General features: G+C 45.2%; 1 protein-coding gene across 8 annotated transcripts in view; it reads left to right on the top strand.

Annotated features, from left to right (window-relative positions):
- astn1 (astrotactin 1) overlaps nucleotides 1–15,024 on the top strand; it is a 257,745-nt gene that overhangs the window by 234,822 nt on the left and 7,899 nt on the right. For all 8 annotated transcript variants that reach the window (XM_062069739.1, XM_062069743.1, XM_062069740.1 and 5 more), the window contains 3 exons: nucleotides 2,500–2,635; nucleotides 8,778–8,878; nucleotides 9,377–9,560. In XM_062069739.1, the coding sequence (XP_061925723.1) occupies nucleotides 2,500–2,635; nucleotides 8,778–8,878; nucleotides 9,377–9,560 (421 nt within the window). The remainder of the gene's footprint in view (nucleotides 1–2,499; nucleotides 2,636–8,777; nucleotides 8,879–9,376; nucleotides 9,561–15,024) is intronic.

Raw genomic sequence — 15,024 nt, 5'->3', positions numbered from 1 at the left:
AAAGCAGGAATACTAAACATGGACATGTAGCTCCTCTCCTCTCAGTGCGAATGCTCCTAAAGCAGGAATACTAAACATGGAGGTGTAGCTCCTCTCCTCTCAGTGCAAGTGCTCCTAAAGCAGGAATACTAAACATGGAGGTGTAGCTCCTCTCCTCTCAGTGCAAGTGCTCCTAAAGCAGGAATACTAAACATGGAGGTGTAGCTCCTCTCCTCTCAGTGCAAGTGCTCCTAAAGCAGGAATACTAAACATGGAGGTGTAGCTCCTCTCCTCTCAGTGCAAGTGCTCCTAAAGCAGGAATACAAAACATGGAGGTGTAGCTCCTCTCCTCTCAGTGCAAGTGCTCCTAAAGCAGGAATAGTAAACATGGAGGTGTAGCTCCTCTCCTCTCAGTGCAAGTGCTCCTAAAGCAGGAATACTAAACATGGAGGTGTAGCTCCTCTCCTCTCAGTGCAAGTGCTCCTAAAGCAGGAATAGTAAACATGGAGGTGTAGCCCCTCTCCTCTCAGTGCAAGTGCTCCTAAAGCAGGAATACTAAACATGGAGGTGTAGCTCCTCTCCTCTCAGTGCAAGTGCTCCTAAAGCAGGAATACTAAACATGGAGGTGTAGCTCCTCTCCTCTCAGTGCAAGTGCTCCTAAAGCAGGAATAGTAAACATGGAGGTGTAGCTCCTCTCCTCTCAGTGCAAGTGCTCCTAAAGCAGGAATACTAAACATGGAGGTGTAGCTCCTCTCCTCTCAGTGCAAGTGCTCCTAAAGCAGGAATAGTAAACATGGAGGTGTAGCCCCTCTCCTCTCAGTGCAAGTGCTCCTAAAGCAGGAATACTAAACATGGAGGTGTAGCTCCTCTCCTCTCAGTGCAAGTGCTCCTAAAGCAGGAATACTAAACATGGAGGTGTAGCTCCTCTCCTCTCAGTGCAAGTGCTCCTAAAGCAGGAATAGTAAACATGGAGGTGTAGCTCCTCTCCTCTCAGTGCAAGTGCTCCTAAAGCAGGAATACTAAACATGGAGGTGTAGCTCCTCTCCTCTCAGTGCAAGTGCTCCTAAAGCAGGAATACAAAACATGGAGGTGTAGCTCCTCTCCTCTCAGTGCAAGTGCTCCTAAAGCAGGAATACTAAACATGGAGGTGTAGCTCCTCTCCTCTCAGTGCAAGTGCTCCTAAAGCAGGAATACAAAACATGGAGGTGTAGCTCCTCTCCTCTCAGTGCAAGTGCTCCTAAAGCAGGAATACAAAACATGGAGGTGTAGCTCCTCTCCTCTCAGTGCAAGTGCTCCTAAAGCAGGAATACTAAACATGGAGGTGTAGCTCCTCTCCTCTCAGTGCAAGTGCTCCTAAAGCAGGAATACTAAACATGGAGGTGTAGCTCCTCTCCTCTCAGTGCAAGTGCTCCTAAAGCAGGAATACTAAACATGGAGGTGTTGCTCCTCTCCTCTCAGTGCAAGTGCTCCTAAAGCAGGAATACTAAACATGGAGGTGTAGCTCCTCTCCTCTCAGTGCAAGTGCTCCTAAAGCAGGAATACTAAACATGGAGGTGTAGCTCCTCTCCTCTCAGTGCAAGTGCTCCTAAAGCAGGAATACAAAACATGGAGGTGTAGCTCCTCTCCTCTCAGTGCAAGTGCTCCTAAAGCAGGAATAGTAAACATGGAGGTGTAGCTCCTCTCCTCTCAGTGCAAGTGCTCCTAAAGCAGGAATACTAAAAGTGAGTTAAAAAGTATTTTTCTTGCCTTGGTTTTGAAAATGACAAATATCAATGAATATGAGTAAACATGAGATGTGATATAAATCAAAGCTAACATGTTAGCATCATGCTAGCTGACTACAGGAAGCTAAAACGCAACTGTTAGCGATGAAGATTGACTTGTTAGCGGCACAAACATTAATTATTATTGGTAGTATTATTATTAGTTGTAGTAGTAGTATTATTAGTATTATTATTAGTAGTAGTGTTAGTAGTAGTAGTATCATTAGTATTATTTGTATTGTTATTATTAGTAGTAGTAGTTTTATTAGTAGAGGTATTATTATTATTAGCAGTAGTATTATTATTATTAGTAGTAGTAGTAGTAGTAGTATCATTAGTTTTATTAATATTAGTAGTAGTAGTAATAGTAGTAGTATAATTTTTGTTACTAAATAGGTGTGACTCTTCAAGTACTCAGGAAGGCGAAGTAATCCTCATTACTTTTCAAGTACTCAGGAAGGAGAAGTAATCCTCATTACTTTTCAAGTACTCAGGAAGGAGAAGTAATCCTCATTACTTTTCAAGTACTCAGGAAGGAGAAGTAATCTACTACTTGACCATGTGACACGGATGTGACTCTTCAAGTACTCAGGAAGAAGAAGTAATCCTCATTACTTTTCAAGTACTCAGGAAGGAGAAGTAATCCACTACTTGACCATGTGACACGGGTGTGACTCTTCAAGTACTCAGGAAGAAGAAGTAATCTTCATTACTCTCCAAGTACTGAGTAATCCACTACTTGACATGTGTGCTACAGAAAGTGTCCTGAGCTTCGTGGATGACATCTGGTCGGGTGGTAGATCTCCCTGCGTCATGTTGGCGGACATTCCCAACCTGGCGTCCTCCTCCGTCAGCATGATGGTGCGCTGCCTGGAGCCCGACACCACCTACATGTAAGATCAATGATCCACTACCACTCAATGATCCACTACCACTCAATGATCCACTACCACTCAATGATCCACTACCACTCAATGATGCACTACCACTCAATGATCCACTACCACTCAATGATCCACTACCACCTACATGTAAGATCAATGATCCACTACCACTCAATGATCCACTACCACTCAATGATGCACTACCACTCAATGATCCACTACCACTCAATGATCCACTACCACCTACATGTAAGATCAATGATCCACTACCACTCAATGATCCACTACCACCTACATGTAAGATCAATGATCCACTACCACTCAATGATGCACTACCACCTACATGTAAGATCAATGATCCACTACCACTCAATGATGCACTACCACTCAATGATCCACTACCACTCAATGATCCACTACCACCTACATGTAAGATCAATGATCCACTACCACTCAATGATGCACTACCACTCAATGATCCACTACCACTCAATGATCCACTACCACCTACATGTAAGATCAATTATCCACTACCACTCAATGATCCACTACCACTCAATGATCCACTACCACTCAATGATCCACTACCACCTACATGTAAGATCAATGATCCACTACCACTCAATGATCCACTACCACTCAATGATCCACTACCACTCAATGATCCACTACCACTCAATGATGCACTACCACTCAATGATCCACTACCACTCAATGATCCACTACCACCTACATGTAAGATCAATTATCCACTACCACTCAATGATCCACTACCACTCAATGATGCACTACCACTCAATGATCCACTACCACTCAATGATCCACTACCACCTACATGTAAGATCAATGATCCACTACCACTCAATGATCCACTACCACCTACATGTAAGATCAATGATCCACTACCACTCAATGATGCACTACCACCTACATGTAAGATCAATGATCCACTACCACTCAATGATGCACTACCACTCAATGATCCACTACCACTCAATGATCCACTACCACCTACATGTAAGATCAATGATCCACTACCACTCAATGATGCACTACCACTCAATGATCCACTACCACTCAATGATCCACTACCACCTACATGTAAGATCAATTATCCACTACCACTCAATGATCCACTACCACTCAATGATCCACTACCACTCAATGATCCACTACCACCTACATGTAAGATCAATGATCCACTACCACTCAATGATCCACTACCACTCAATGATCCACTACCACTCAATGATCCACTACCACTCAATGATGCACTACCACTCAATGATCCACTACCACTCAATGATCCACTACCACCTACATGTAAGATCAATTATCCACTACCACTCAATGATCCACTACCACTCAATGATGCACTACCACTCAATGATCCACTACCACTCAATGATCCACTACCACCTACATGTAAGATCAATGATCCACTACCACTCAATGATGCACTACCACTCAATGATCCACTACCACTCAATGATCCACTACCACCTACATGTAAGATCAATTATCCACTACCACTCAATGATCCACTACCACTCAATGATCCACTACCACCTACATGTAAGATCAATGATCCACTACCACTCAATGATCCACTACCACCTACATGTAAGATCAATGATCCACTACCACTCAATGATCCACTACCACTCAATGATCCACTACCACCTACATGTAAGATCAATGATCCACTACCACTCAATGATCCACTACCACTCAATGATCCACTACCACTCAATGATGCACTACCACTCAATGATCCACTACCACGCAATGATCCACTACCACCTACATGTAAGATCAATGATCCACTACCACTCAATGATCCACTACCACTCAATGCTCCACTACCACCTACATGTAAGATCAATGATCCACTACCACTCAATGATGCAATACCACTCATTGATCCACTACCACTCAATGATCCACTACCACCTACATGTAAGATCAATTATCCACTACCACTCAATGATCCACTACCACTCAATGATCCACTACCACTCAATGATGCACTACCACTCAATGATCCACTACCACTCAATGATCCACTACCACCTACATGTAAGATCAATGATCCACTACCACTCAATGATCCACTACCACTCAATGATCCTCTACCACCTACATGTAAGATCAATGATCCACTACCACTCAATGATCCACTACCACTCAATGATCCACTACCACTCAATGATCCACTACCACCTACATGTAAGATCAATGATCCACTACCACTCAATGATCCACTACCACCTACATGTAAGATCAATGATCCACTACCACTCAATGATCCACTACCACTCAATGATGCACTACCACTCAATGATCCACTACCACTCAATGATCCACTACCACTCAATGATGCACTACCACTCAATGATCCACTACCACTCAATGATCCACTACCACCTACATGTAAGATCAATGATCCACTACCACTCAATGATCCACTACCACCTACATGTAAGATCAATGATCCACTACCACTCAATGATCCACTACCACTCAATGATCCACTACCACTCAATGATCCACTACCACCTACATGTAAGATCAATGATCCACTACCACTCAATGATCCACTACCACCTACATGTCAGATCAATGATCCACTACCACTCAATGATGCACTACCACTCAATGATCCACTACCACTCAATGATCCACTACCACCTACATGTAAGATCAATGATCCACTACCACTCAATGATCCACTACCACCTACATGTAAGATCAATGATCCACTACCACTCCATGATGCACTACCACTCAATGATCCACTACCACTCAATGATCCACTACCACCTACATGTAAGATCAATGATCCACTACCACTCAATGATCCACTACCACCTACATGTAAGATCAATGATCCACTACCACTCAATGATCCACTACCACTCAATGATCCACTACCACCTACATGTAAGATCAATGATCCACTACCACTCAATGATCCACTACCACCTACATGTAAGATCAATGATCCACTACCACTCAATGATCCACTACCACCTACATGTAAGATCAATGATCCACTACCACTCAATGATCCACTACCACTCAATGATCCACTACCACTCAATGATGCACTACCACTCAATGATCCACTACCACTCAATGATCCACTACCACCTACATGTAAGATCAATGATCCACTACCACTCAATGATCCACTACCACTCAATGATCCACTACCACCTACATGTAAGATCAATGATCCACTACCACTCAATTATCCACTACCACTCAATGATCCACTACCACTCAATGATCCACTACCACCTACATGTAAGATCAATGATCCACTACCACTCAATGATCCACTACCACCTACATGTAAGATCAATGATCCACTACCACTCAATGATCAACTACCACTCAATGATGCACTACCACTTAATGATCCACTACCACTCAATGATCCACTACCACTCAATGATCCACTACCACCTACATGTAAGATCAATGATCCACTACCACTCAATGATCCACTACCACCTACATGTAAGATCAATGATCCACTACCACTCAATGATCCACTACCACTCAATGATCCACTACCACTCAATGATCCACTACCACTCAATGATCCACTACCACCTACATGTAAGATCAATGATCCACTACCACTCAATGATCCACTACCACTCAATGATCCACTACCACCTACAGGTAAGATCAATGATCCACTACCACTCAATGATCCACTACCACCTACATGTAAGATCAATGATCCACTACCACTCAATGATCCACTACCACTCAATGATGCACTACCACTCAATGATTCACTACCACTCAATGATCCACTACCACCTACATGTAAGATCAATGATCTACTACCACTCAATGATCCACTACCACCTCCATGTAAGATCAATGATCCACTACCACTCAATGATCCACTACCACTCAATGATCCACTACCACCTACATGTAAGATCAATGATCCACTACCACTCAATGATCCACTACCACTCAATGATCCACTACCACTCAATGATCCATTACCACTCAATGATCCACTACCACCTACATGTAAGATCAATGATCCACTACCACTCAATGATCCACTACCACCTACATGTAAGATCAAAGATCCACTACCACTCAATGATCCACTACCACTCAATGATCCACTACCACTCAATGATCCACTACCACTCAATGATCCATTACCACTCAATGATCCACTACCACCTACATGTAAGATCAATGATCCACTACCACTCAATGATCCACTACCACCTACATGTAAGATCAAAGATCCACTACCACTCAATGATCCACTACCACTCAATGATCCACTACCACCTACATGTAAGATCAATGATCCACTACCACTCAATGATCCACTACCACTCAATGATCCACTACCACTCAATGATCCACTACCACCTACATGTAAGATCAATGATCCACAGGCAAGAAAATGCATGTTGCATGAAGTTTGTGTTTGTAAAAATGAACACCCACCAGAAAAAGAAAAAAAAAACATGTTTAAAAATGGAGCAGCTGGAGAGGAAAATACCGTAATATTTCTATTTGTGACAGAAATATGTTGACGCAAACATGTACAGTACATACTACTGCACGTACAGTACATACTACTGAATGTACAGTACCTACTACTGTACGTACAGTACATACTACTGTACGTACAGTACATACTACTGAATGTACAGTACCTACTACTGTACGTACAGTACATACTACTGTACATACCGTACATACTACTGTACGTACAGTACATACTACTGTACGTACAGTACATACTACTGTACGTACCGTACATACTACGGAATGTACAGTACAGTAGTATGTACTGTACGTACAGTAGTAGGTACTGTACATACTACTGTGCGTACAGTAGTATGTACTGTACGTACAGTACATACTACAGTACGTACAGTAGTATGTACTGTACATACAGTACTAGGTACTGTACATTCAGTAGTATGTACTGTACGTACAGTAGTATGTACTGTACCTACTACTGTACGTACAGTACATGAACGCAGACTCGCTGTTTTCATCCTTTAATAGACACAACCCAGTTAACATTCCGTGGTCAAATATCCCGTAACAACAACAACAACAATAATATTGATAATAATAATAATTATCATAGCTGGTGGTATCCAAATCATGTATGTATTGACATTGTGTCCAAAAGTGTGTGCATGAGTAATATTGTGCCATCAGCAGGAGGTTGCAGTGCAGGTGTCAGCCACTGAGTGTCGCTGTTGCTGCACATGAATGTCATGTGACTTCAGCAGTGACGTCACACACAACACTCAAAATTGTTTTGTTTTATTATGTGTAATAATAATGTAATATCAGTGTGTAATAACAATGTGTAATAACAGTGTAATAACAACTTGTGTAGGTTCAGGCTGTGGGCAGTAGACAATGTGTAATAACAATGTAATAACAACTTGTGTAGGTTCAGGCTGTGGGCCGTAGACAATGTGTAATAACAATGTAACAACAACTTGTGTAGGTTCAGGCTGTGGGCAGTATACAATGTGTAATAACAATGTAACAACAACTTGTGTAGGGTCAGGCTGTGGGCAGTAGACAATGTGTAATAACAATGTAACAACAACTTGTGTAGGTTCAGGCTGTGGGCAGTAGACAATGTGTAATAACAATGTAATAACAACTTGTGTAGGTTCAGGCTGTGGGCAGTAGACAATGTGTAATAACAATGTAACAACAACTTGTGTAGGTTCAGGCTGTGGGCCGTAGACAATGTGTAATAACAATGTAACAACAACTTGTGTAGGTTCAGGCTGTGGGCAGTATACAATGTGTAATAACAATGTAACAACAACTTGTGTAGGTTCAGGCTGTGGGCAGTAGACAATGTGTAATAACAATGTAACAACAACTTGTGTAGGTTCAGGCTGTGGGCAGTAGACAAGGTGTAATAACAATGTAATAACAACTTGTGTAGGTTCAGGCTGTGGGCAGTAGACAATGTGTAATAACAATGTAACAACAACTTGTGTAGGTTCAGGCTGTGGGCCGTAGACAATGTGTAATAACAATGTAACAACAACTTGTGTAGGTTCAGGCTGTGGGCAGTATACAATGTGTAATAAGAATGTAACAACAACTTGTGTAGGTTCAGGCTGTGGGCAGTAGACAACACTGGGAGGAGGTCCAGTCCCAGTGAGGTGACTATCAAGACTCCGTGTCCAACTGTGGATGATGTCAAGGCACAAGGTCAGGCACTGATCCTACCTTTAACACTTATTGATTATAGATCAATACTACCTTTAACACTTATTGATTATAGATCAATACTACCTTTAACACTTATTGATTATAGATCAATACTACCTTTAACACTTATTGATTATAAATATCAGTACTTTTAACACTTCCTGATGATAGAGCATGTTAGCATTGTGAGTGATGCTAAAGTAGTGTGATGTTAGCATTGATGCTAAAGTAGTGGGATGTTAGCATTGCTGCTAAAGTAGTGTGATGTTAGCATTGCTGCTAAAGTAGTGTGATGTTAGCATTGATGCTAAACTAGTGTGATGTTAGCATTGCTGCTAAAGTAGTGTGATGTTAGCATTGATGCTAAAGTAGTGTGATGTTAGCATTGCTGCTAAAGTAGTGTGATGTTAGCATTGATGCTAAAGTAGTGTGATGTTAGCATTGCTGCTAAAGTAGTGTGATGTTAGCATTGATGCTAAAGTAGTGTGATGTTTGCAGAGATCTCAGACAAGATCTACAACTTGTTCAACGGCTACACCAGTGGTAAGGAGCAGCAGACGGCCTACAACACCCTGATGGACTTGGGTGCACCCACCCTGCACCGAGTGCTTTACCACTACAACCTGCGCTACCACACCTTTGGAGAGTTCACCTGGAGGTGTGAGGACGAGCTGGGACCAAGGTACATACACCATCTATACACCATCTATACACTATTTATACATTATTTATGCACCATCTATACACCATCTATACACTATTTATACAACCTGCGCTACCACACCTTTGGAGAGTTCACCTGGAGGTGTGAGGACAAGCTGGGACCAAGGTACATACACCATCTATACACCATCTATACACTATTTATACAACCTGCGCTACCACACCTTTGGAGAGTTCACCTGGAGGTGTGAGGACAAGCTGGGACCAAGGTACATACACCATCTAAACACCATCTATACACTATTTATTCAGAGTTCATTCTTTCTTGCAGCGGCGGCTGTGGCTGTACAGCCCCACTCTGGAGTGACAGTCTCTGGTGCAGTTGGCGCAGACGTATGGGGAGGGTTCTGACACAGGAGCAGGTCCCGCGTCACGCAGTTTACGCTTTGGTCTCCTCGCCTGCAACAAGGAGATGTGCTTCTCCTCGGCACGGCGGGGTCCTGTGGCAACAGTCTGCCTCCAAACGTCGCGGTCTTTTGCACCTTCCTCCCAGTTGTTGTGGTCGATGCCTGCCTGTTTCATGTCACGTTTGCACACGTCCTTGAAACGCAGTCGGGGGCGACCAAGGGGTCTGGAGCCTGTTGACAATTCGCCGTACAGGACAGCTGTGGGGAGCCGGCTGGGGTCCAGCCTGTGGACATGGCCAAGCCATCTGAGGCGGCGTTGGCTGAGCATGGTGAACAGGCTGGTGGAGTGAGCACGATCCAGGACTTCCATGTTGAGAACTTTGTCCTGCCATGAGATTCCCAGGATGCGGCGAAGCCAGCGCAGGCGGGAGCTGTTTAGCTGTTTCTCATGTCTGCTGTAGGTGGTCCAGGCCTCGCTGCCATACATCACTGTGCCAATGACACAGGCTTGGTAGAGCTGGAGTTTAGTGCGCGTGGATAGCTGGTTGTTCGATCATACTCTTTTGGACAGCCTGGCCATCACTGAGGCAGCTTTCGCAAGACGGGTGGCACGTTCTGTGTCGAGTGACAAGTCACTGGAGATTGCGGATCCAAGGTATGTAAAGGTGTTGACACATTTCAGAGTCTGATTGTCGACGGAGATGGAGAGTGGAGTTTCAGCATCTTGGCCCATGACATTTGTCTTCTTTAGACTGGTGGTGAGACCAAACTCTTTACAGGCAGATGAAATCCTGTCCATCAGCCTCTGGAGCCCGGACTCGGTGTGGGATGCTAGAGCTACATCATCAGCACAAAGTATTTCCCTCAGGAGGACACTGGTCACCTTGGTCTTGGAGCGCAAACGGGCAAGGTTGAAAAGTTTCCCATCAGCTCTCAGCTAGGGAGACACCTTCAGAACATGTGCCGAAAGCAGTAGACAGAACGAGGGAGAAGAAAATTCCATAGAGGGTTGGCGCAAGAACGCAGCCCTGTTTTACGCCACTGCGGATTGGAAAGGCCTCTGATGTTCCTCCTTCCCAACAGACGGAACCCTGTGTGTTTTCGTGGAATGATCTTATGACGGCGAGGAGTTTTGGGGGGCAGCCGATCTTTGCAAGCAGCTTGAAGAGACCATCTCCGCTGACAAGGTCGAATGCTTTAGTGAGATCAACAAAGGCGAGATACAAGGGTCTCCTCTGTTCCCGGCTCTTCTCCTGCAGCTACCGAAGGGTGAAAATCATGTCCACTGTGGATCTTGCTGCCCTAAAGCCGCATTGTGACTCAGGGTAGACACGTTCTCCAAGGAGGTGGAGTCTGGCAAGGGCGGCACGAGCGAAGACTTTCCCCACGATGTTAAGCAGGGAGATGCCGCGGTAATTATTACAGTCACTACGGTCTCCCTTGTTCTTGTACAGTGTGACAATCTTGGAGTCACGCAGATCCTGGGGGCCGGCTCCATCTTTCCAACAGAGGCAGAGGAGATTGTGAAGGTGCGGCAGTAAGGAAGGTTTCCCAAGTTTTATGACATCAGGTGTTATCCCGTCAGCACCTGGGGCCTTGCCACATGCGAGGTTGTCAATAGGTTTGCTGAGCTCTTCCTGTGTGGGTTCCTAGTCAAGCTCCTTCATAACAGGCAGGTTTGCAACTCCACTCAGACCCTCCTCTGACACAATGCTCTCAGTGGCATATACCTCCGTGTAGTGTTCGGCCCGTCTTCCCATCTGCTTGTTGCGGTCAGTGATGACTTCACCTGACTTGGCTTTGAGTGGTGCTGTTTTCTTGATGGACGGGCCGGTTGCTTGCTTTATCCCCTCATACATGCCCCTGATATCTCCCGTGTCCGAGGCCCGTTGTATGTTTGAGGAGAGCTCGAGCCAGTAGTTGTTGGCACAGCTACGTGCCGTTCGCTGGGCTTCGCTCTTGGCCTTTCTCTGTGAGTGGTTTCCCTTGTACTTGAGGAAAGCGGTACGCTTTGTCTCTATAACTGGCTTCATCACTGCAACACTAGCCTCAAACCAGTCTGCATTTCTTCTCGTTCTCTTCCCATATGTTGCAATGGAATGGCTTGGTCGTAGATGGTATCACGCAAGCATTTCCGTTTGTCCACAGCACTTTGCCTGATTGATGGTCCACAGAGTGCTTGGTCAAGGGAGGTGAGGAAGCGTTGTGTGACAGCCGGGTTGGTATAACGGCTGGCATTGCTGCGTGGACGGGCCATCTGCTTGGTGTGATAGATCTGTTTTGGACGAAGCTTGACCTTGCTGAGGACTAGTGAGTGGTCCGTGTCGCAGTCAGCACTGTGAAACGTCCTTGTGAGAAGCACGCTGATGAGGTCGAGCTGGTGCCAATGTTTAGATCTGTGGTGTCTCCAGGATACCCGGTGCAGAGGCTTAGTCTGGAAGAAGGTGTTCGTGACGCAGAGCTTGTGGTAGCAGCACAGCTCTAGCAGACGTTGTCCATTTTCGTTCACGCGCCCCACTCCAAAGTGACCAAGGCAGTCTGGCCAGGATTTGTGGTCAGCACCTACCCTGGCATTGAAGTCTCCCAGAAGGAGCAGATTCTCATTTTTCGGGATGGTGTTGACAGCCGCGTCGAGCTCCTCGTAGAACTTGTCTTTTGACTGTGGTGGTGAGCAGAGGGTCGGGGCATAAGCACACAACAGGTTTGCTGGTCCACTGCTGGTAGAAAGGCGGATTACAAGGATCCGCTCAGAGCCTCCTGTCGGTGGGTCCATCATGGGAAGCAGAGTGTTATTCACTGCAAATCCCACACCATATTCCCGGGTTTCCTCTGCACTCTTTCCCTGCCAGAAGAAAGTATAGTGTTTTTCCTTCAGAGAGCCAAAGTCAGCAAGACGTGTCTCTTGGAGCGCAGCAATGTCGACATTAAGTTGGTGGAGCTCACGAGCAATTATAGCGGTCTTGCGCGAGTCGCCAATGAGATCAAGGCTGTCTGAGAGCCCTGTGCGCATTGTTCTGACATTCCAGCTTGAGACTCGAAGAGCTGGTGTCTTCGTTTTCTTTCTCACAGTTTTCGCTTTTTTTCTCATCATCTTTGGTGCAATTGTTGACGTTTGCTAGTCGTGCTTTACCCTATTCCCCGCCAGGATGATGCTGGCTCTGGCGGGTTGGCACCTAAAGCTCTGGCGGGGGGGCTGCCCGACCGGGGGCTGCCCGGCTTGAGGCGGGCGGTGGCTAATCATTAGTCAATGATTCCTCCCATCGTTGAAGCTGGCGCCAATCGGGTGGAACTTAAGACTGCCAGCTTCCGTGTTGTTTCCTCCCTTTAGGGGGGAGGCTGGAGTGACCTGTCCGTGGCGCAAGCCTGGGCAGAAAGTATGGAGATCTTGGGTTGCCCAGACATCAAGATCCCCCTCTCGGCCGTGACGATGTGGCCCAGAGGAAAGCAAGACAATACATCTGGCATCGGCTTAGCTGCAGGAGCTGCCGGCAGGGGGTCAGCAATGACACCCCGCCGCCTCAGGGGCTCCACTCCTGATTTTCTGTCTGGGTTTACTCCCATAGCCTCCCATAGGGTGCTAAAGTGCTTAAGCTCCTTCTAGAATGTTCTTGTGTGCTTTTCTAGCAAAGTGTGTAAGGATTGAAGAGGGTGCTAAAGTGCTAAAGCTCCTTCTAGAATGTTCTTGTGTGCTTTTCTAGCAAAGTGTTTGAGGATTGAAGAGGGTGCTAAAGTGCTAAAGCTCCTTCTAGAATGTTATTGTGTGCTTTTCTAGCAAAGTGTTTGGGGATTGAAGAGGGTGCTAAAGTGCTAAAGCTCCTTCTAGAATGTTCTTGTGTGCTTTTCTAGCAAAGTGTTTGAGGATTGAAGAGGGTGCTAAAGTGCTAAAGCTCCTTCTAGAATGTTCTTGTGTGCTTTTCTAGCAGTGTGTAAGGACTGAAGAGGGTGCAAAAGTGCTAAAGCTCCTTCTAGAATGTTCTTGTGTGCTTTTCTAGCAAAGTGTTTGAGGATTGAAGAGGGTGCTAAAGTGCTAAAGCTCCTTCTAGAATGTTCTTGTGGGCTTTTCTAGCAAAGTGTGTAAGGATGGAAGAGGGTGCAAAAGTGCTAAAGTGGAATGTGTGTGTGCAGGAAAGTGCTAAAGTGGAATGTGTGTGCAGGAAAGTGCTAAAGTGGAATGTGTGTGCAGGAAAGTGCTAAAGTGCAATGTGTGTGCAGGAAAGTGCTAAAGTGCAATGTGTGTGTGCAGGAAAGTGCTAAAGTGCGATGTGTGTGTGCAGGAAAGTGCTAAAGTGCAATGTGTGTGCAGGAAAGTGCTAAAGTGCAATGTGTGTGCAGGAAAGTGCTAAAGTGCAATGTGTGTGTGCAGGAAAGTGCTAAAGTGCAATGTGTGTGCAGGAAAGTGCTAAAGTGCAATGTGTGTGCAGGAAAGTGCTAAAGTGCAATGTGTGTGCAGGAAAGTGCTAAAGTGCAATGTGTGTGTGCAAGAAAGTGCTAAAGTGCAATGTGTGTGCAGGAAAGTGCTAAAGTGCAATGTGTGTGTGCAGGAAAGTGCTAAAGTGCAATGTGTGTGTGCAGGAAAGTGCTAAAGTGCAATGTGTGTGCAGGAAAGTGCTAAAGTGCAATATGTGTGTGCAGGAAAGTGCTAAAGTGGAATGTGTGTGCAGGAAAGTGCTAAAGTGCAATGTGTGCGTGCAGGAAAGTGCTAAAGTGGAATGTGTGCGTGCAGGAAAGTGCTAAAGTGCAATGTGTGTGTGCAGGAAAGTGCTAAAGTGGAATGTGTGCGTGCAGGAAAGTGCTGAAGTGCAATGTGTGTGTGCAGGAAAGTGCTAAAGTGCAATGTGTGTGTGCAGGAAAGTGCTAAAGTGGAATGTGTGCGTGCAGGAAAGTGCTAAAGTGCAATGTGTGTGCAGGAAAGTGCTAAAGTGCAATGTGTGTGTGCAGGAAAGTGCTAAAGTGCAACGTATGTGCAGGAAAGTGCTAAAGTGCAATGTGTGTGTGCAGGAAAGTGCTAAAGTGCAATGTGTGTGTGCAGGAAAGTGCTAAAGTGCAATGTGTGCGCAGGAAAGTGCTAAAGTGCAA

Source organism: Entelurus aequoreus, linkage group LG14 (assembly GCF_033978785.1).
Source record: "Entelurus aequoreus isolate RoL-2023_Sb linkage group LG14, RoL_Eaeq_v1.1, whole genome shotgun sequence".
In the NCBI taxonomy this organism is placed as follows: Eukaryota; Metazoa; Chordata; class Actinopteri; order Syngnathiformes; family Syngnathidae; genus Entelurus; species Entelurus aequoreus.
The sequence above is the reverse complement of the archived record's forward strand: the minus strand, read 5'-3'. Positions and strand labels throughout refer to the sequence as shown.